Source organism: Nannospalax galili, unplaced genomic scaffold, assembly GCF_000622305.1.
Source record: "Nannospalax galili isolate Female #2095 unplaced genomic scaffold, S.galili_v1.0 scaffold803, whole genome shotgun sequence".
NCBI lineage: Eukaryota > Metazoa > Chordata > Mammalia > Rodentia > Spalacidae > Nannospalax > Nannospalax galili.
Window position 1 is genome coordinate 2,189,086 of NW_008349354.1, and position 22,492 is coordinate 2,211,577.

At 40.3% G+C, this 22,492-nt stretch overlaps 1 protein-coding gene and 1 long non-coding RNA gene across 5 annotated transcripts in view; one reads left to right on the forward strand and one right to left on the reverse strand.

Annotated features, from left to right (window-relative positions):
• The window catches only part of Ptchd4 (patched domain containing 4), a 190,674-nt gene extending 171,472 nt beyond the window's left edge, over positions 1–19,202 (reverse strand). The window contains exons 1-2 of one of the 3 annotated variants that reach the window (XM_017801579.2): positions 19,056–19,202; positions 18,290–18,701 (exon numbers count right to left, since the gene is read on the reverse strand). In XM_017801579.2, coding sequence (XP_017657068.1) covers positions 18,290–18,701; positions 19,056–19,060 — 417 coding nt within the window. In that variant the 5' untranslated portion in view covers positions 19,061–19,202. Of the gene's footprint in view, positions 1–18,289; positions 18,716–18,874; positions 18,940–19,055 lie in introns of those variants that run through there. The other 2 variants (XM_029570223.1, XM_008846738.2) reach the window with 2 other exon arrangements.
• The window catches only part of LOC103744891, a 58,643-nt gene continuing 54,792 nt past the window's right edge, over positions 18,642–22,492 (forward strand). Inside the window, exons 1-2 of one of the 2 annotated variants that reach the window (XR_607728.2) lie at positions 18,642–18,724; positions 19,968–20,163. This is a non-coding gene — a long non-coding RNA (uncharacterized LOC103744891). Of the gene's footprint in view, positions 18,725–19,135; positions 19,226–19,967; positions 20,164–22,492 lie in introns of those variants that run through there. The other variant, XR_607727.3, reaches the window with a different exon arrangement.

The following is a 22,492-nucleotide window of genomic DNA, read 5'->3' on the forward strand; positions in this document are numbered from 1 at the left end:
GGGAATTGCCTCCATTGGACTGACCTGTGGCCATGTCTGAGGGGCATCTTCTTGATGAGTGATGTGGGAGGGCCCAGCCCACTGTGGGTGGTGCCACCCCTGGGCAGGTGAGCCTGTGTTGCATAAGAAAGCAGACTGAGCAGGGGTCAGGGGAGCAAGCCAGTAAGCAGCATTCCTTCATGGCCTGTGCTCCTGCCTTCAGGTTCCTGCTCTGAGTTCCTACCTTGGGCTCCCTGATGAATTGTGAATCGGGAAATGTAAGCAAAACAAGCCCTTTCCTCCCCAAGTTGGTATTGGTCAGAGTGTTTTTTCATAGAAATCGAAGGCACACTAGAACAGTGACCTTTTGTTAAAGATATGAAAGCGATTAATTTGTTGAATGGGAACAAAAATGCTGATTTACCATTCAAATGGACACTAAGAAATGTTTATGGAACCAGGTATTACCCCCCAAAAAACCCTAGGAATTAACTCATTTTTTTGTCCTTATTAAAAATGCTTGCCGGGCGTGGTGGCACACGCCTTTAATCCCAGCACTTGGGAGGCAGAGGCAGGGGGATCTCTGTGAGTTTAAGGCCAGCCTGGCCTACATAGTGAGTGTCAGGACAGCTGGGACTACAGGCAGACCCTGTCTCAAAAAGACCCCCCAAAAAAAAACCAAAAAAACCCCCTCAAATCTGAGTATTTAAATAGTTTTACCATTTTCACTGTGAATGCCTGATGATTTATAAAAGGCATATTATATACATACTTTGATTCTGAGGCTGTTGATCAAACAACTCCATGGTTACATTTGCAATCACTATATACTGTATGGGAAACACTGGGTCATTTGGGAATCGTGGAAAGGTCCACTATGCAGCAATCTTCTAGCTAGGTTATATGGATGATTAATATTCCTCGTGATTTTCTTCTTGGTATTTCTTGGTCCATACCCATAAAAATTCCTTACTTTGCACTCATTTTTATGCCTATAGTATTATTGGGATTTTTATGCTGACTTCATAACCTTCAGAGTAACTGATCATAGCAAAATATTTCCAGCTTACAGGGAAAAGCTGTCCATTGACCTCAATTTCAATGACTACATTTGGAAAGGAAAACATTCATTACCAATGGAAAGAAACCTCTGTGAAAGATTTTACCTGCTGGCAATGCCCTTTGTAAAAATTCTATTTGGGTACAAAGTTCTAGAGGAAGATAAATCTGATGGAACATCAACTTGGAGTTTCTCAGAGTTCTGGATGATTTTGGACTAATGTTTAATACTGGCATTTCCAGGCTGTGCTGATAACTTTCTATTGACTTGTTATCCTTTGTGACTAGAGGAAAAAGAGCCTGTAGCTTATGACTGTAACCTGTTACTCTAGTGCTTACCACAGAATAGCTAACAATATAAGCATCGAATAAATCTCTATTAATAAAAGCTATTCATAGAGGTGTAATGCATCATCAGTGCAGTCACGAGAAAGTTCGGAGCAAGGAAAATACTTTGATCTCTATAAAGATAACTTTGTAGATGATTAAGTCTGAGGATACATATCAACACCAATTTAAAAGGTTAGAGTTTTAAATGGTGAAAGTAAAAATGGATGAGGCCACGAATGAGGCCTATGTGTGACATAGTCTTTAGGTGGTGAGGAGAAGGCAGAGAATGTGTAATGGTCATTTCCAAGGTCACACGTAAAAGATGGATCAAGAAACAGATGCAGCATTTGCAGGAAAATAGATCTGGAAACTATTACATCAAATACAAACCAAACTCCCAGACAAGCAGCACAAGTTTTCTCCTATTTGGAATCTAGCAAAATAAATACATGAAAATAAAAGGGGGACTAGTACGTATGTTGGAAAAGAAAGGGAGGATGGAAGCTGAAAGAGTGTAGTAAAGTGGTGATTATCATCAAAGTACATTGCATGGGGGACTGGAGAAATGGCTCAGCAGTTAAGAGCACAAGTTGCTCTTGCAGAGGACCTGGGTTCGATTCCCAGCACCCACATGGTGGATAACATCTATCCATAATACCAGTTTCAGGGGATCTGACACCCTCTTCTGGCCTCCATAGGCTTTGCACAGCATGGTGCACTTACATATATGCAGGCAACACACTCATACACATAAAATTTTAAAAATACCAATTTTTTAAAACAAGTGCATTACATGCATGTATAAAATGTTATAATGAAACCCATTACTTTGAAAATATTCTAATAAAAAGATAAACATAACCAGGTTTCTTCTTTACTGGAGGAAGAATAAATAGATATATTTTGTTGTGAATAGATACGAGGAATACATTTTTCTAGAGAGACATTAAAAAGTGAGTAGATGACAGGACTTTTGAATATAACAAAGCTTTCTGAATGAGGTGTTGAGACTGTATAAAAATCTATTTTTAGTTAAATTAAATTTCTTCAATGTAATCGCAATTACTTAATAGTTTAAAAGCGTGGTCAGTAGAAGTGGAGTTAATTCTATATTTCATATGGCTCTACAAAATACAGTATGGATATGGATTCAAATTTATTAAGTGATTTTACCAATTTCTAAAAATAAAGTAATTAGTCTGAAGGTGGTAGCTATCAGTAGCTTGTGGTACACCCATCACTCCATCGACTAGAAAAACATCCTTTCACCCCATGCATCAAGTGATTTATAATTGCCATTTCAAGATCATAAGAGAGTGAGTATATGATTTGAGAGCCCACTGGGTAGCTAATGGAGCTGCTTTCTAGTGACCCAAGAAGGGCACTTAGGCTGTTATGGCTCCCATGGACCTGAACTGCTTTAAATCTTCATTACACCATAATGAATACACTTTTTCTTTAATTAGACGTTGTGCTAATACTATTTAAATATGAGTTGACTTGCAACTAGGATCCTGCCCACAAAGCCAGGATACAGGTATATAAGAGGTGGATATCTCAAGCTTGCTCAAATCAGTAAATGCATGTAGAATAAAATTGTATTATTATTCTCACAGGTTAAGAGGAAAAAGATGTTCAACTCAGATGAAAAATTTTGACAAGTCTTATTTCAACTGAAGCTGGGAACACTTTTTTCCCTTTTTGAGACAGGGTCTCATGTAATCCAACTCACTATGTAAACAGGATGATCTTGAAAGTCCAACCATCCTGCCACTGCCTCCCAAGTGCTGGGATGATAGGCATATACTATCAAGCTTGGCTTAAGTGGATGTTGTGGATTGTAGCCTGTATATATATTCATGTTAGAAAAGGACTTTACTTCCTAATCGATTTTAAACTCTTAATATGAAGCTTATCTTTTTATACTTAAAGTGCAACTAAAAAGCCAAATAGTTAATTTATCTGAACTTTTTCTAAAATAATCCACTTATTATTTATTATCTGCATGTATGTAAGTGCACCCATGTAATACAATGACCATGGAGGTCAGAAGAGGACGTTAGAGCCCCTGAAACTAGAGTTTCGAATGGTTGTTGGCCACAATGTGGTTGCTGGTAACTGAACCTGGCTCCTCTGCAAGAGCAGCCAGTGCTCTTGACTGCTGAGCCATCTCTCCAGTCCTACCTGACCTTTTTGTTGGACACATGTTTCTTTATCTCCTATCACATAGTTAACAAGAGCATAGGTCAACAATGAATGGTTTGTGAATTCATTTCAAAGGAGCAAACACTAGTCACCTTAGGATGTGTGTGGAGCTAATAGCAATGAGTTCAAATTGAAGGTCTGTTTCAAGTTCTTGTATTATAATTCTTTGACATATCAAGATTTATTACATCTGCCTGTTTTACAATGATAATAAATATTTACCACGTGACAACAGTTCTTTACAATTAATCTCTTTGTACAAATCTATTAAGCCGGTGTGTCTTATAAAGTGTCAAATGATATATTTTCCTGAAGATGGGCAATTCAGGACATCTTTGAAGTACAGCAAATTAATTAAGACATCTTATTTCTATTTAGTCAATTACAGATTAAGGAAGTACAAAGGAGGATAAAGTTGCTCCCATTAAGCACACAGTTCCTATGGAGGCAACTTACCTGTAGGAAAGATGGTACTCTTAAGTTTGGGGCATTTGTTCTCTTATTTGAGACCCCAAACTGAACATGAAGCTTGTTTTCAGTGGCAGTGTTGTGGGTCCTGGTTCATGCTGCTTGGTTTCTCACCTTTTCTGCTAAATCATTGGGCAAAACTTCAGAATCTATTTAGGGTCAAAGGCCCTCTAATGCTTCTCAATCTGGTTGTCCACTGGAGTCGTTTAAACAGCATGAAAATACCAGTGCTCAGGTCTTTCTCTTGAGATTCTGCTTTAATGGGTCTGAGGAGAGGCCTTGAACATCAGGTAACTGGAAAGTTTCTGAAGTGATCCTTTGAAGAATCATTGAGTTAGTCCAAGTGAATGCCAGTAAAGATTGCTTCTCGGTTTGATAAGCCACCAGGCATTCTCAGAAGCTTAAACTTGGATATAGTCCTTAATGATGTATAGCATTTTGAAGTTGGGTAGTTGGGTTACAGATAACTTAGGTCCTCTTAATTTATTTCTTTTTTTTTCTTTCTTTTTTTCTGTCTTTTTGAGCCAGGGTCTCCCTGTAGCTCCAGCTGGCCTAGAACTCGCTATGTAGACCAGGCTGACCTTGAACACACAGAGATCTGCCTACCTCCACCTCTCAAGTGCTGGGATTAAAGGCGTATACCACCATGCCTGGCTAGATTCTCTTAATTTCTATCCAAATTTTTCCTGTGATAACACTCCCCTGGAGCCTGTTGACCTGTGTTTGTATTCCAGTTTCACAAATAGCCATATTTACAAAAGCAGCATTCTAAATCATATAAGGAAATGTTCTTTCCCTAACGCATCTATTTATGAATCAGGAGGTTTTTTTCTTTATGCCTATTAATGCATAAATATGATTCTCAGATGTGTTCTAAAGACTATCTTAAATAAATAGCCATAAAATTAACTGAACTTTTATGCAAAAAATAAAATGATAGTTACAAATATGCTTACAAAACAGTGGCAAAAAATAGCATCAAACAGGCATGTATCCTATGAAAAGCTGAGAGATAAATAAGTTAAGCAACACATTCAAAGTCACACAAGCAAATTGAAAAATTTGACTCAAACATAAATTTGTGTGTTTCCTATTATTTCCTTTATCATTATTTTACAAAAATGGGCTAGGTGTGGTGGCTCATGCCTATAATTACAACACTTGTGGAGAAAGAAGGGAAAGAAGTTAAAGGTCATCCTCCACTCCATAAGGAGTTCAAGGCCAGCTTGGACTACATGAGACTCTGTCTCAAACAAGCAAGCAAACAAATTAGAAGACCGATTCAATCATTAATTGGTCCCCCCCTTTTTAATTCCCAAAAACGCAAGACTCAGCTCAATAAAAAAAGTTGTTACTTTAGGCTAAGTGGGACAGACTGCAAAGGAACACCTTCAACTTTAATGCCATCATTGGAAGTGGCAGATTCTCTGAGCCCAGGAAAAGTTGGACAGCAAGAAGGACTTGCAGCTATCAGTTACTAAGATCTTTTTCTATAGGGAAGTTGATGAGTAAGATGGAATCACTACATAAGACAAACTAACTCTGAAAGTAGAAAACTTGAGCACATTTTCAGAAGAGGTACTCTGACAAGATGCAGTTTGTTAATAAAAAGTGTCTGGTTTATCTAGAGAGCATCTAGTTCCTTAAAAGGAACCCCCAGGGTAAAGAAAAACTGGTTGAAGAGAATGAAAATAGGTGGCAAGCTGCTAATACTGGCTTTATGTGCTAGTCCTTGGAGAGGTGTGTCTATCTGTGAAAGGGGGTCATTAAACTAGTTCAGACCCTGAGCTGCTCTCAGGGCCCTGGGGAACTCTAGCAGGTGCAGGTCCCATGGAGATACTTCCTGGTGCCCTACTATCTCTGTCTTTGTGCCCTGTCATGCCTCCTCCACTTGTTTCTGTCTCTGTGCTGCAGAGATCATGCCATACACTAAATTATATAGGAAAATAGCTCATGAGAAAGAAGAAATGACCAGCTGGGAGGCCTGGGAACCACAAGTCAGCTGGATATGGAATGCTAGGGTGGTATCTGATGTTTTCTACTCTTTGTTGAAAAGGATGTCTCAAACACTTCCTGGCAACCAAATCGCACTCAATGAGACTCTTCTTCCTAGGCAAATACATTTGCAATTACTTGGGTTTTTTTTTTTCTTTGTGTATGTAAAAACTCTGTCACTAAATAATATTGAGAAGCTATAAATGTGAGCAAAATATGATTTCCAGTCTTAACAGCTTTATGTTCTTGAAGTAAAGGAAAAAACATTGTAAATAGCATATATAATTACTACTGCTGTTGTAAAAGTGTTAACAGCCTGCTTTATCTTGTTTTACTAAAACATTTGTATACAGAATAGAAACCTCATCATGTCTGAAGATTCAAGTTTGTTGTTTGTGAATATCTCCATCCTACAAATTTCATTTCTAGGCACTGATCATATGCTTGTATTAATCATAGTTTTCTTTTTAATCATTTATTTTCTCATATTTTTGGGACAGGGATACCCTGGATAGCCCAACTGTCCTGGAACTCACTATGTAGACCAGGCTGGTCTCATACTCACAGCGCTCTACCAACCTCTGCCTCCTGAGTGCTGGCATTAAAACTGTACCACCATGCCCAGTACTCATTTTTCCTTGTTTGAAAATATGCAATAGACTCTATCTGGTGCAAAAGAAGCTTCTTTGATGAGTGGTGACTGGGATATTTATCTGTAAATGCAAGGATAAATATTTTACATAGTAAGGAATTATATTAGTCTAGGGATGTGACAGTCTTGGGTTTTTCTCTAAGATCTATGACCACTCCAGCCATGTGTATTTGGTTATGTTTACATTACCACAGGAGTTTCCTCCCATTTAGTGGGCTTTTAGTCCAGTGGGTAGCTGTTGATCATCCACAAAATAAAAGCACAACTACTGAACCAATGTCTAATGCTGCGCTGGTCATTGATGTGGTTATTTGGTCTTGAAGCTGGTGTTGGATCGTGGATTGATGTTTTCCCTTGGCACATTCATAGTGCTCTCCAAAGCTATGAGAGCTCGCCTTCAGGGGAAGTGGCTTTCAGGTCAGTTCCAGCTCCATTGCTCCAAACCCTGTGTCTGAAGTATGTTCTGTCTTCAGCAGTAGGATCTTCCCTTCAAGTTCTGTGAGGCAAACAAGGACTGTGGCAATAGCCTGTGTGATTTTGGGAGTCTCTTGGACCACCCTGGCTACCAACTCAAAGGAAGGTTTCTCCTGTATGGCACTGTTTCTTGTTATGTAGATTTTAGCTGTACCCATGGACTCATGTGAAGATATTGGTCACACACACACATTGCCTTTGAATTGCCTAGGCCTAAGTGACACATCTACAATGCAACCTCTACATCTAAAGCTCACGGAACACAGAACAGGGGTAAAGAGGACACTAATGAATCTCTCAGTTCTCATAAATGAAGCTTTCTTATGCAAGAGAGGGCCAGGAATACAAAAGGTCACAAATGACCAAAGCATAGAGATTAGGAGTCTGCTGAATGCTGGTTCTTAGACAGGATTCTTAACTTAAAATTCACCCACCCAAGGCTCAGGGACCATTGCAGAAGAGGGGGCAGAAAGATTGTAAGAGCCAGGGAGGAGGTGCAGGACCATATGGAAATAGAGTCCAGCAAGCTCCTGAGACCCTGCTCATATGAACGTACAGCAATAATGTCACCATATACAAGTCCCATACAATCTTAAGCAGACAAAAACCCAGCATAGAGCTGGGAAAATGGACAGCAGGCCCCAATCTTAGTTGAAGAAATATTGGCAACTGATTACTGCTAGGTGAGGAAAAGCTGATTTTCCTAAAGCAAGAACTCTAGATAAGCTGACTAGACCTCAGTAGATGAACTTGCACCAAGGAACATCTGGGGACACTAACTTGACACAATAGGCCTTAACACAAATGACAGAATGTATAAATTCCAGGGTGGGGGTTGGGCTATGGGAGGGTGCCAGTGGGGAAGGGAGTATAAAGATGATTAAGATTGATTGAGATGTTCTGTATTAAGTACACAAAATTCAATAAAAACAAACTGAAAAAAATATGCCATAGAAGGTATTTTGGATAAGTGGAAACTTAATTCATTGTAGTCCCTTAGAATTATCAAAGCAATAAATATAACATGGCCAGCATATGTAAATGGATCATATTAAGAGTTACTTAAATTTCCCCTGTTCACTTCTCTACTTGAGTAAGTCTCTGGCACTTAGAGAATTTTATATGTGAATTTCCAGAAGTTCTTATCTTTTATTGGTTTCCAGTTAGATCTTTCCCTGCCTTCTTTTCTAGTTCCATGGCTGGCATTGCTAAGGGCATTAGAATTGGAGCTGGAAAACTGTAAACTCCTTGTCTCAAAGTCAGCTCCTTTATCAGAACCAATGAGAGGCTCCACGCTGTTCTACCCTTGTGTAATACAGGGGATAAAACAAAGCAGGGCTTGTTCTCATTTTGATAGGCTGCAAATTCAGAGAACAGGGGCTTCAGACCTTTTTGAGGCGGAAAAATATTGGTGCTGGCAGCTTGGTGCCTTTGCTGGTCTCCAAATGTTATTATGTAGATTCAAATAATGCAGTATTTATTATATACGCTTACTAATTTTTTTTGTCTGAAAATTAAGCTTGATCAATTGTCCTTTGTTTTTGTTTCCTAAATCTGTCAAATCTACTCAGTGTCCTAGGCATGTCATGTCCTCTGTAGCATTTCCTCCTCTGCATCCACATAGTTCATAGGTTCAGGGAGGCAAAGTATCTCTCTCCGTTTTCTGGTGGTCCTTTGTCTCCTGAGTCTGAAGCTATGATGTTCGTGCTTTGTGGATCTTTGTGTCACTCACAAAGGCTGTTTTCCATGGATTTCAGGTACCACATCTCTTCTGAGCTTAGCCACAGTTGTAGAATGCTAGTTTGACCTGAATGAAGTTTTTCTTATTCCCTTAAAATGTTCCTCTAGATCAGTTCCTACCAACTTCCATTTTCTTGACTAAATTCCTCCAAGAAAATTAATTTATATAAAGAATGCTCCTAACCCTATTAGTTCACTAGGCACACACAGCTGTGTTTTAGCAGACTCATTACAAGCCCAAAGTTCAAGTTAGAAAGTTCTGTAAAGTGCTTTTTAGAAATAAAAATGCTTTTTATTTCTAAAGATCTTAAAGGCATTCCATGGAAAGGAAAAATGGTTTGGGGAGGGCCCTCAAGTTTTATTTAATCTCGACTGTGTGAAAGACAGTCCAAGCAAAAGAAACAGTATGAATAAAATAAAATAAAATAAAATATAACAGAAATATTCAGAGTGTGTTGGGTTTGGTTTCTTCCCACTGTTCTAAGCAACTGGCTTGTAGTCCTCTGTTCAGAGTATGGTTCTTGGAAGAGAAACATAAACATCCTTTGGGGGCTTGCTAAATATGCACATACTCAATTCAGCTCTAGACCTCTGAGGCAGACGTTTCATTTTAGCAATATTCTCAAAGTGACAATTATACTTTGTGAAGTACCACTTTAAATATTACAAACTCATTTTATGTACCCAATACCAGGAGGTATAGGTCATTATGAGGAAACAGAGTTATAAAGAGGTTAAAAATGCACCCCAAATCAGAATTAATGAGGGCAGCATTAAGATATTTACCTAGACAATCTGGCTCCACAAACCCTGGTCTGACATTATGATCTAAGACTCTCAAGAAATTATTAGCATGGCCTGGCACCTCCGTAACTCTCACTCTAACTTCCATTCATAGTGGCTGGCTTTATTCTATTTTATAATTCTATTTTGAGAGGGTGTCAGATCCCCTGAAACTGGAGTCATGAGTGTTTGTTAAACACCATGTGGATACTGAGAACCAAACCTGGGCCCTCTGGAAGAGTAACCAGTGCTCTTAACCACTGAGTCATCTCTGCAGCCCCCACAGTGGCTTTTGTTCAATGTTTGTATGGTACGATGATCTCCCCATCAAACTTCTTCAATACCATCTAACTCACACTTTCGTGTTAACCCCCTCTCCCCCTTCACAGCTCAGTTCACAGCCATTTCTTCAGAAAGCAGTTTTTAACACCACAATATCTGGTACTTACTCCCAGAGTTCCATATATTTTTCACCCATGGTAATCTATAATTATGAATTTAATATGTAATTTTTGTCTCCATTGAACAGCAAGCACGCCACCTGTTTTATTTCCCACTGAGTTCATAGAGGGCAACACAGTGCCTGACAAAGAGCAGACACACAGTATTTACATGTAGGAATGGCTTTGAATTTTACCTGCGTGATGTATCTCATCCACGTCAGCACGACTGACCTTGACAACTAGAACCAAACATTCCCTTTCTCCAGGTTATTAAAAGACCTTGCCACTGAGAGGGTGGTGTAAACTTTGAAGCTAATTTTGAAATACCGAATGAAACACACATCTGGGTCTGCATTCAAAATTTTCTGAACCTGTTAACAGCATTGAAATAATTCTACCTTTTCAGGACCTAGAGCCTACAGTCTTCCCTTAGTATCCATGGAAAAGCCCTGGCAGGCCCAATATTCGTAATGCTTAAATTCCTTATATAGAATGGCTTACTATATCCCTATGACATACATGTAACTTCCTGTGTACTTTACGGTTTTTCTCCTGTGTACTTTAGAGTACTTATAATATCTAATACAGTGTAAGTGGTGTATAAATAGTTTACTGCATTGTTTAGGGAATACTGAAAATAAAGAAGTCTTTATGTGTTTAGTAGCATTACAATTTGTTTCTCCAACATTTTCCGTCCTTGCTAAATCTACAGTTTTGGAACCCAAAGATGCAGCCGGAGGGCTGACCTCACTCTGGCTGTAGGTTTTGAGACAGCAGGGGTAAGTCAGAGGGTCCTAGCTGAGGTCTTTCCACTTTGCAGGGTGACTCCTGAGAGGAAACCTTGCCTATTCCTACCCAAACCCTTTACTTAAACAGAGTTCATTCATTTCCCAGTGCTGCTCATTAAGAACCTTTCAGAGGCCCTGCATTTCTCAGAATGACAAAGAATGAGCCTTGATTTCATTGAACAACCTTGCCTAATAATCCTGTCTAAAAATTCATGGACTACCACGTCACTTTAAAGGAACACCACCATAATTTTGTGTCTCAGCCCCTCAAGTCTTCTTGGTCTTATGTGTATTCCTGTATATTGTGTTCTCAGATATTAAGGTCACTGAGCTAAATAGAGCTGAGCATTGTAACTACTACAAAGTAACTGTGAAGGTGTGGGAAAATGCTTAAGAGGGCTTGCTTTAATTTCAGCATTTTCAGAAAATACTGAATGACTGTAATCTACTTTAAACGTCACCAAGTAACTGGCCCAAAGACAAATGATAGGGGTGAGGGCTTTTCAACATAGAACAATAGCTTGGCAATTTTCTACATATTTTCTTGAAGTTTTCATCATATTTCTCAACGGAGAGTAGCTCCACTAAGCTATTTTTTGAAACTTTCAAAAAAAAATCTGAAAAGATACATGCCACTCTCAAGTCACGAGTTAGAAATACTGAGGCCCAGTTTGGTGCTAAGGAGGAATTTCTGACATGCCAATGTCAATAAAAGGAAGAAACTGAAGCTTCTCGGGGCTAAACTAGGAACTTTGAAGTTTCAGATTTCTTCATCAAAATGTTAAATGGAAAGCATGAAGAAATGTCTGGACCTAACTGAACTAGGTCTGAACATGTGCTGATCAGTTCTCAGAATTAAAAGCAGCCTGGCCCAATCATGTTGTAATAGCCACTGGGTAAAATGCAAAATCTTATGCAAATGTAATGTATTTTAGAGTAGTTCTAATAAAAATTTTTTAATTAGGAAAGATTAAGGAAAACCCGTTACAGTAAATTAGCCTTAAGGGAACAGTAGAGGCAAAAGAGTGTTTTACAGGGGGCTTGAGGGAGTCATTACCCCCATTATGCACATCTGTTATATTGTAAACAGCTCTCTGACTTCCACCCCCCACTCTACTTCACGTCTTTGGTGGCCCAGAATCCTTGAGGAAACCTTCATCAGATCAGGTGAGGATAAGGACTCTTCCTCAAAAATATTATACCAAGCAAAGTGCTCCAGTCTCAGAAAGACACAAATTGCATTTTCTCTCTCATATTTGGATTGTAACCTTTAATGTTTATACATGTGTTCCTAACAGAGTGTGAGTGTTGGTCTAGGTTATGAAACTGGATAAGAGACACTGGGAGCAGGAAATGGATCCGTGAGGAAGGGAGAATGGCTAAAGGGCACATAACATCAGAGTAGAAAGGGAGCTACTGGGGGTGGAAGGGAACAAGAGTGGAGACCGGGTATGTGGGAGCATAAAAGAGGCTACTGGGGTGAAGGCACAAGAGACAGGACATGGGTACAGGGAAGCAGATGGCAAAGAAGAATCAACATCAAGAAATTTTGTTTGAAATGCAGTAATGAAACCTAATACTTTGTATGCTAATTAAAAATAAATTATTTTTAGAAAGCACTGCAGATTAATAATTCCCTTAATCTTTTAATACTAAAATTGACAGACGCATACATAGGTAATTATAAATATTATTTAATTTGGTTAAAGCAGGTATTTGCTGGAACCAACCAGAAGGTACTAAGCCACAGTACCATGTAAGTTTTAGTACACTTTGTGTACTGGGAAAAGTTTAGTGAAAAAATGAATTCTTAGCGTAGCAGCTAGGAAACACACATGCAATAATTTAGTTGGAAACCTATAATTAGTGTTTTTCAATAGCATCACTCAAATCTATTGCAAATTCACTGTGATAATACTTAAATACAACATGGAAAAATGTTACATAACACTAATAAAATAACTTTGTTGGTCGACAAAAATTTCTGCAATTTCTTGGCCTGGCTCTGTCAATTTGTCAGATGAAGAAAGTGAGACCTAAATTGGTGATGAGACAAGTCTCTCATATAACCAGTCTTTAAAGTACTAGTGTTAGAACCCTTGAATGGGTCTCAATTTAAAGTGCATGGTACTAGCTCACAGTACCTCATCGATTTTTTATTTTTTCTTGACGCAACTGCATGCCAGAGAAATCCAATCTTGCTTGGCACATAAGCCCCTCACTCGAAACTTTAGGTCACATTCAAGTTTCTCACTTTTAGCTAATCCTAAAGCTTTACCCCAGTTTGTTCTGAGTTGATGGGAAATGATATCAAGGTGAAATCATGTACCAATAAAGAATTTTGTAGCAGTTGTCATAATGGGCAGATGGTAGAAGTTTGGAAGACTGGAAGCTTCATCCCTGTCATCTTCTGAACTGGTCACTCTGAGCAAGGTGAGTGGTGTGAAAACTCAGGAGTGATTTGTTAATATGGATTTGGAATGGCTGCGGAAGTATAGCTACACTTTTCATTTATCTATTGCTACAGAGAACAACACAGGAAACAATACGACCAACAGTGTATCGTAGCTCAGACCGCAAGTTTTGGAATGGGACAGACCTGGGTTTAAGTCTGAGCTTGAACAAACACTACTGTGGAATTCTCATGGAAATCACTTCAACTCCTTGCTCTTTCCCTATAAAAATGGTAATACACTGTATAAACATGCAAACTAAATGACGCACTCTCCAGGAAACACCTAGAACTCCTTAGGATACAAACTGAATGTTCTCTATGGTCACAGTGTTTTCCTTACTAAGACGAAGAACATAAAAATAAGCTTAAATCAGATTATTTGAGAAATTCTTACATATATATCTCAAGACATTTTAGAACAAGTTAAGGATCGGATTACAACATAACTTTGTCTTAGAAATGTCTAAAATTAATGGTCATCACTCTTTAAGTTGGCTCAATTTGTCCTTCTGTTGAGATCAGAACTATATAATTAACTGTAACATCTTCCAAATGTGGACAGTGTATTCAAGGTTAGCCCGAAGTAACCACTGTCTTCTATTAATGAGCAAGAAGGACTATCTTCGCTATTGTTCTCAAATGTGGCATGTTGCTGCACATAGTGATTCAAAAATGTGTTCAGTGGTATGGTAGCAAATGTGACACAATGCGACGGACAGGCTTCAGGGAGATCAAATCCATTTTACAACTTTATAATTATTTATAAGCATATTGTTGAGATCTAGGACCACACTTGTAATTTACCAATGACTAGACCTGCTTACTTTAAAAAAATTGGGGATAAGCCAGGTGTGGTGGCACACACCTTTAATGCCAGCACTTGAGAGACAGAGGCAGGCAGATCTCTGTGAGTTCAAAGCCAGCCTGGCCTACATAGTGAGTTCCAGGACAGCTGGGGCTACAGGAAGACCTTGTCTCAAAAAGACAGAAAAAAATGGGTATATACGAGCACTGCCACTTCTGCAGATAGAAAAATAAATTTTGATGAGTTATCCACAAGGCAGGGAAGCATAACCTGTGGCCGCCTCCACTTTTCAGATGATGGTGGAAACATTTATTGCAATCTAGAACAGCCTTGTCTACAATTCCTGAGTATCCATCTCACTAAAAACAACAACAACAACAACAACAAAAAACCCCAAAACAGTGGTACATTTCAACAAAATGTTGAATATTTTACTCAAAATTTAATCTGGCCACGTGGCATTAATTTATCCCATATGTGTATTTCATATATATGTATATACACATATATTTATAAGTAGTAGTCCAATTATTGACGTCCAAAGCACTGCAGATTAAAAATTCCCTTAATGCTTATAAAGAGATCTGGAAAATATACAGAATTTCTGTAAAACAGAAGCATGTCACAAAGGCTCAACACTTGCTAATAACTCTGTGACATTAAATAAATGCACTGATTATTAACCAATGGACATTTCTTGTGAATACGGTCTTCATGGAAGTAGATAAGTGTGGGGCAGAGGGGAGCAAATAGCACAAAGTGTATAAGACATATAACTCTTGTACTCAATCAAGGATATAACATAAAGGTCATTATGCAAGATAGATTACAGAATTTGTAGTATATAGGTACAAGGTGTTTCATACATTTGTGCCTTTTCTACATATCTTTTGAAATCCTGTATATGTTTCATTACTTCTGTAATATTTTAAGTCAATCCTCTTTTTTTTTTCCACATCAGGTGTATCTAACCTGGGTGGGTGAATTCTTTCATAGCAGCTAACTCAGTGTGGCCCTGCTTCTTGATGACATTGTCAAGATAATCATGTTTATCTGTTCAAAATCTTTCTGTGCTCAGGACTACCTGGGTGCTTTAATATTTGAAACATGACCCTGCAACCATCACAGCTGAGGTTTCTGACCACTTCTCTGTCCTTCAGTGCTTACATATCTTTAGTCTATCTCCCTGCCCTGCCCTACTATTTCTTTCAGTCTCAGTGATTGACAGTCCCTACTCACGTTATGCAGTTACTGCTATTTATTTTGCCATTTCCCTCGACTTTTGACGCTTGTCTATTGTTAGCATTTTCTACCTCAAAATTCTCCATATTGGACAGAGATGTGAAGAATGGCAAGACAGAGAAGAACAAAGAGAATTAAAGAGATAACATGTGCATATGAACTCTCCCCTTGCATCCTAAAAAAAAAAAAAAACAAAAACCCACCAGTAGTGGTCAAACTTTAGCATCCCGACATCACAGAGATGCACTTTGAGAAACATTAACATGTATGAATTAAAATCATTTGAAATAACACACAGTCACAACAGAATGTCATCTCATTGTGCTGTATGCCAGAGAACTGGAGACTCAGTGATAGAATTCTAGGTACCGGTGCTACTTATTAAACTGTACCATGCACTGCATGAGCATATGTAAGATTGCGTCTGGCTTGAGAAGGTGCCCTGTTCTTAGAATATCTCAAAGGGCTCATTTATCCCAAGATAGCTTAAAGATATCAGCTGAATCCATAAAGACAGACTCAAACCAGCAAATCTGAGGAAAGACTGATTTTTAGAATGTAGCTGAATAAGGACTTTAGCTCGTGTGTAATATTTCTGCTCCTTTTATAAATAACAGATTAATTATCACATTACTCAGTAGTAACTTTGTAATGAATTACAGCATTCCTTTATGATTACCCATGGATTCTTGCCAACATGTCTATCAGCCAATCAGAAAGTGAAGGTGGATCATGATTTATGGGCCAGCATGGTGTTGGCCCAGGAGTGTACTCCAAGAATGCAAAGCCCAGCTTGCAGGGAACTCTTGGTGAATGACATCTATTACTTTGAAACCCCACAGAGGCCAGAGTCGTACTTTTCTTGGCCCAATTTCTCATTTGCTTAGAAGAACACACAGTAAGTCATATGGGTAAATCAATGATAATTAAATGAATACTTCAGAGATTTGTATTACAAATATGAAAACGATACTGTCAGATAAACAAAGTGTCCATAGTTGCTGACTGGATAAAACTCTTCCACCTGGAGAGTACTGCTGAATAAAGCCAATGGAGATCCAATTAGTTATGCTTATTAATGAACTGCAAACTTGACTCAATAGGGAAAACAAACTGAAGTTCAGGTATGATCCAGTAGCAAGTCTTTCTTCACTCAAGATGATTGTCATGGGAAAGAATTCAGTTAGGACTCTGGGCGAGAAAGACTACCTCTCCACCACATCCTTTCCTTAGCAGGCAGTAATGGTGATGGCAAAGGATTCGGGAAATGAACAGCATGCTGCCCGACCACAAATATCCATCATGCTCCCATCAGTAAGTATGAAGCAGGCAAGCCCTTCGCCTAGGTTTAAAGCTGATGAATCATCTGTCTGCTTTCCCTAAACCTCAAAGAGCTACTCAGCTTGGTAGAGCTGGGACCCTTGTCAGCCCCTGGATCCCTTCAAACAAGGTATCATGCTGAAAAGGCAAGGTAGGAGGTTTTCTGAGGTGCCTTTAGTTTCTCACTCTAATAACTTGCCCTTTAATTCAGGAAAGGATATTTCCCTCAAAAAATCTTGATGAAGTTACTTTAAAAATTATGTGCCTGTGCTCACTCTGCTAAATAAAAAAATGGGCATTTGTGAAATTCTACCATAAACTGGGGTTTTTCCTGTTCTACTATCTCCATGGAAACACATACATACATACAGACAGATACAGACAGACAGACAGACACACACACGTACACACACAGAGTCTTCATACGCATTCAAAGGAAGAACACTGTCTTCTCGGGAAACACCTGCCTTGAGAGTTCTTGGTGCATGTCTGGAGCATGCACAGGGCGGAGCACACAAATGGTGCAGTGACTCTTTCAGAAGTCACACTTGTCCCTGAAACTTCAGTCACCTGGAGACTGCACACCTCATTGCCTGCAGCAGCTCAGCCCTCATCCTCAGTGGAGAATGAAATCTCATTTGAGTGTCAAAATCTGACTTGAGAGGCTAAACAGTGTAGTGCATTTGATACTGAAATAATCGTTCCTTGTGATTGTTATTGGTACAGCTATAAACAATCTCATTTGGGATTTTATGAGAAAGGAAGATAGTCCGAAGTAAACTAATGTAGCAGTTAAGGACACATCCCTGTTTTGATCCATAGAGAATTCCTGCCTCTTTTGCTCTGCAAGCTCACATTCACATAATTCCTAGAGTCTCTAGCATTCATAACCCACACACTCACAGGGAAGCAGAATTCCAAGTCCCTCCTTGTCAAAAATGAAGCCAGGCTGAAGATGTCAAAAGGTGGATATGGCACCAAGTGGATGTGTAATCAGTAATAAGAAATACATCGAGCCCCGTCATGAAAAGAAATCCCCCAACTGTCCAGGACACCCCCTCCCCCTCCACTCATTCACTGATTTATTAACCCTGAACAAAGACGTAACTGCAGGGTCTCAGAAACTTTATTTTGCTTTTTCTTTTTGTGTATTTTTTTTTTTTGGTCATTCTTTTGAATTAGCTTTGAATTTCATCTTATCTAGTCGTACCATTGCCCATTTTCCTCACTCAGTTGCCCGTCATTCCCCGCCCCCAGAAATGAAAGAAGCCCTTAGCTTCTGTCTTAAGGATGAGACCTCTGCATTTTCTTTGCTTGTTTAGGGCAAGAAATGAAGTGTTGCCTCTTTAATTGGCAGAGCATGCAGTAGGAGCATACCTTTAATTTAGTGTTGGGATACCTTACTTGCACCCTGGCTGTTGTCTTATTGGAGACGGCAGCCTGCCTGAGATCCTCTAGCACTGAAATAATATCATCCAGCACGCATTTCTTATCCTGATTTCTCAACACACACAGATGGGAAAAAGTATAATTATAGCCCTTGTGGTTCACCTTCATTTCCAGCACGGCTCGGTGGGTCTGCAGGATCCCCTCAGCCTGGAGCAAAATATTGTCCCCGGGTGGGGAGAGGAGGATCACCCTGCCATACCTCCCAGGGGTGTGTAAGTCCGAATAGAGCTGGCTTTTGGACTGGTCCAGGGGGAAAAGGCTGCTGGCTAGGCTGCGCTCGATCTTGGCCAGGCTGTGGCTGGGAGCAACCAGGCGCTCCAGGTCGCCCTCGGGCTGGAAGCGGTTGAGCGCGCTGAGGCCGAAGGTGATGGTCAGGACTGCCGGCACGGTGAGGAAAAAGACCGGGTGCCGGCTCACGCACAAGCCCAGCCTGTGGCAGAACGACTGGAGCCCTCTGCGAAGCACCTGCCGCAGCATCCTCCAGCAGATCCAGCTCACAGGCGCTCCCGGCCGTCTTAAAAAGCACATGGGACACGTGTAAGCGCCGGGGCTGCCCCGCTCTCCCCGGATCCCACCTTCCTCCCCCAGGGACCAGCCCCCTCCCCACCGCCGCCACCGCCGCCGCCTCCCCGCCCCCCCCCCGCGCGCACCCCACAACCACTCCTCCTGGTCTTCCCCCGGCCCCACCTCCATGCGCTCCTACTACTCTTTCAAACACTGCAGTAAGTTGCAGCAAGGCGGGCAAGTCGCGGGTACGCGCGTGGGGGGCCGGGGGGCGGGCGCTGCGGGGGCGCCCGGGGGGCCACCCGGTGTCCCCGGTGTCCCCGGCCTCCCCGCGCCCCGGCCAGCCGCGCGCGCCGCCTCTCACCGCATGAGCAGCGTCCCCGCGCTCTAGCCCTTCTTCATCTCGCTGCTGCAGTCCCCGGGCCTCCCTCGCTGGAGGTGGTGGTTCTGCGCCGAGAGTCCCACAGATGTGGATTTCCTCCTCCGTCCTGATGGGGTTCGGTGTCTTACTGGGACCATGTGCCTCGCGGTGTTGTAAAAAGGTGGCCGGGGGGGGGGGGGGGGGGGGGGGGGGGGGGGGGAGAGGAGGGGGGGGGGGGGGTGGCAGGGAAGCTTTCCTCTTAAGATGCTGACAGTTATTTTTAGAGTTTTGTTTTCCTTCCCTCCCCGCTGGAGTGAATGGATGAGGAAAAGGGTGAAGGCGCTGCTGGCCCATTGGAGCAGGGACGTTAGGGAGGGGCGTGGAGAAAGGGAGCTGGAGGCGCGGGAGGAGGCTTTCTTGCTCTTCTGGGTGCCCTGTGCCCTGGAATTCCGCCTTTTGGCCGAAGGACAGAGAGCAGAGAGGATGATGCTGCATTTTTATAAACCTTGCACAAAGCATGCAAGGGGTTTCCTTGCAACACCTTACACGCTGCCTTGCCACACATTGGTCCCCAGCAGCTGAGGACTGCCTGAGACCCCATCTATCCATGTCACTGCAGCTCTCTGGAACCCTTCCTTTCCCTGGAGGTTGGAGAAGTGGTATTTGAAGCCTCCTGTGCTGTGTGGCTTGTGTGTGTGTGTGTGTGTGTGTGTGTGTGTGTGTGTGTGTGTGTGACACAGGCAATGTGTGGCTTCTTGCCAGATATTACACACACATTCTGTACCTTTGAGTTTTCAGGACCTAAAAGTTCTTAACGCTGGCCTCTGCCCCCTCTCTTCATTTCCCCCTCCCACCTCACCTCTGGGGACTGCTTTAGGACATTTAATTTAGGCTGTCTAATTTTCTCCTGCCAAGGGAATTTCAGAAGCAAACACTCTCAGACACACAGCAGGCAAAGGTTTTGCCCGAAGAAAGAGAACTAGGTGGACAGAGGAAACATTCTAGAGACCTTTGGAGAACACGAAGTCTTCATCATACACAGAGAAATCTCCAACAATGCTTCCCTCAGGACTCCAAAGTAAAGGCCAGGAACCCACCACGTGAAGACCAGGTCAACTTCAAATATTAACAGTTGCATGCCTGTATTTTTAAACTTATTGGGGGTACTCCTAAGTTGATGTTTTGGGGTGAAAATGACAAAGAAATCTTGGGGCCAAATGGTGAAATTTGATTGGGATCTGGATACCTGCTTTCTAAAGTTTCTGTTTTGGGGGTGATTTCTTCAAGAAGATTGTTTTAAGAGATTCTTTAGGCACACTTTCTTAATAACAACCGGAGATCCGTTTTTCACCAGATTCTTAGTGAGGAACACACTTCTTCATACAAACAAGCTAAAGAACCCATCCTCTAAATGGATATTTTAAATATTTATCTATTTATGTATTTTTTTAGTAGAATTGGTCCTTCAGTTAAGGCAGCAGTGAGACAGCAGAGTTCAGGAAGAGGGATGATGTTCAAGGACTGGAATTTACAGGATTGTCTCATAGCTAAGATTGAGGAAACATTCCAGCCTTTGAAAACTGAAAATGATCTTGGTGACTAGGGGAGTGGCTTCTGTCATGCCCTTGAGGTTCACCAATAGCCCAAAGTGGAACGTTCTCCATATCTAAGACCTCACCAGTTTTCTAGGAAGGCCAGTCTACTGTCAGTCTCCCTCTCCTCTGTTCAGCTGTCAAGGTTTTTGCAATTTTTTTTCCTCTCCTTCAGTGGGAAGTCTCTTTTGTTTCCAACTGTCAAATTTTTATACCACTTCTTATAATGTATTCCATTAGTGCCACATGATTTGGAATTTTTGGCTATACAGCAAAAAGGAAAAGTATTAATATCTATCTTCCATTTTCTTCAGTCTGTTTATTACATTAACTATACTTGGTCATATACTTTGTATGAAATTTTCTAAGAAATAGTCCTTTAAAAAGGTAAAAAAGTGCAGACGCAGACTCCAGTGGATGAACTTGCACCGAGGGACATGTGGGTATAAATGCTTGACCGGATAAGACTTAACATATATGACAGAATGCATGAAATCTGGCAAGGAGGTATGGGAGGCATGGGTGGGGGAGAGGATATAAATTTGATTAAGATCTATTATATGAAATGCACAAAAACTCAATGAAAATATTAAAAAAAAAGAAAAGTAAAAACATTTAGGAAGGCTCCACCTCCTTACCTTCATGAATCAGCCCTAGCTCTTACAATCTTTCTGCCTCCTCTTCCACAATTATATGAAAATTTAAAAGCTCAATAAAAAGAATGATAAAATATTTTAAAAATTTTAGTAGTGGCCTCTGTTGAATATGTTACCTATTCTACTTTATAAATTAGGACACTAGTCAACAGAAAGATTAAGTGACTCCCAGACTGGCATTTGGGTATTTTTTTTCTCAGCACATTTCCCTTGTTAACAACAGATACACATTACACCTTGCTTCTTACAGTGAACAAATGTGTCATCATCCTTCCTTACATCTGACTCTGCACTTCCCTCATTTCCTTACCCAGCAGATTCAGTAGACTCTGTAAAGAACAAAGATAACAATATATAATTGACTAAAAATTGTATGATAACTCACTAAAATGAATTGACTGTTACAAACACACATCATGTGAAACTATGCCACATGGCAATAGGTTCATTAACTGTAAGTGAAAATGATGTACAATATGAAGTCACCTTGAAAGAAAAAGCGTATGCACAGACAAAAGATAAAGGCTGCATTAAAAGGTTTTTGTTTATAACTAAATGATGGGACTGATGGTGAGAGAATAAGAACTGTTCAATTTCATTAACAGTTTGAGATCACTGGAAATTTGTAGATAATAGAGAAAGTTGCCTCATAATCTGCATCTAATTCCCTCCATTATTAATCTTATATTAGTACAATATTTTTGATATAACGACTGAATCGATATTGATACATTATTATTAACCAAAACTCATACTTTTTCAGAGTTCCTCAGTTTCTATCTCATGTAATTTTCTGCTCCAGGATCCCATCTACAATTCCACATTAAATTTAGCGGTATTGTTACATTTGGCCTCTTTGGGGTTGTGACTTTTTTTTTTTTTCCAGATTTTCTTTCCTTTTGTTTGATTTCCTGAAAGCTTTGAGGAGAATTTGTGAGGTGTTTTATAGAATTTTTCCTACTTGGAAATTATCTGATGTTTCCTTAATGATTAGACTGGAACTTTATAGAGAAAGACCACAAAGGTAATTTTTTTTGACACAGTATGTGCCACCAGGACTGGCTTTTTGGTAATGTGTTTTGGTATCAATGCAATTTATACTTTTTTAATTTTAAGTTTTTTGTGAGAATTTAATATGAGTAGTTTATTTCCTATACTTCCACTCCTTTCTCTGCTGCTCCAGCTTGTCCCG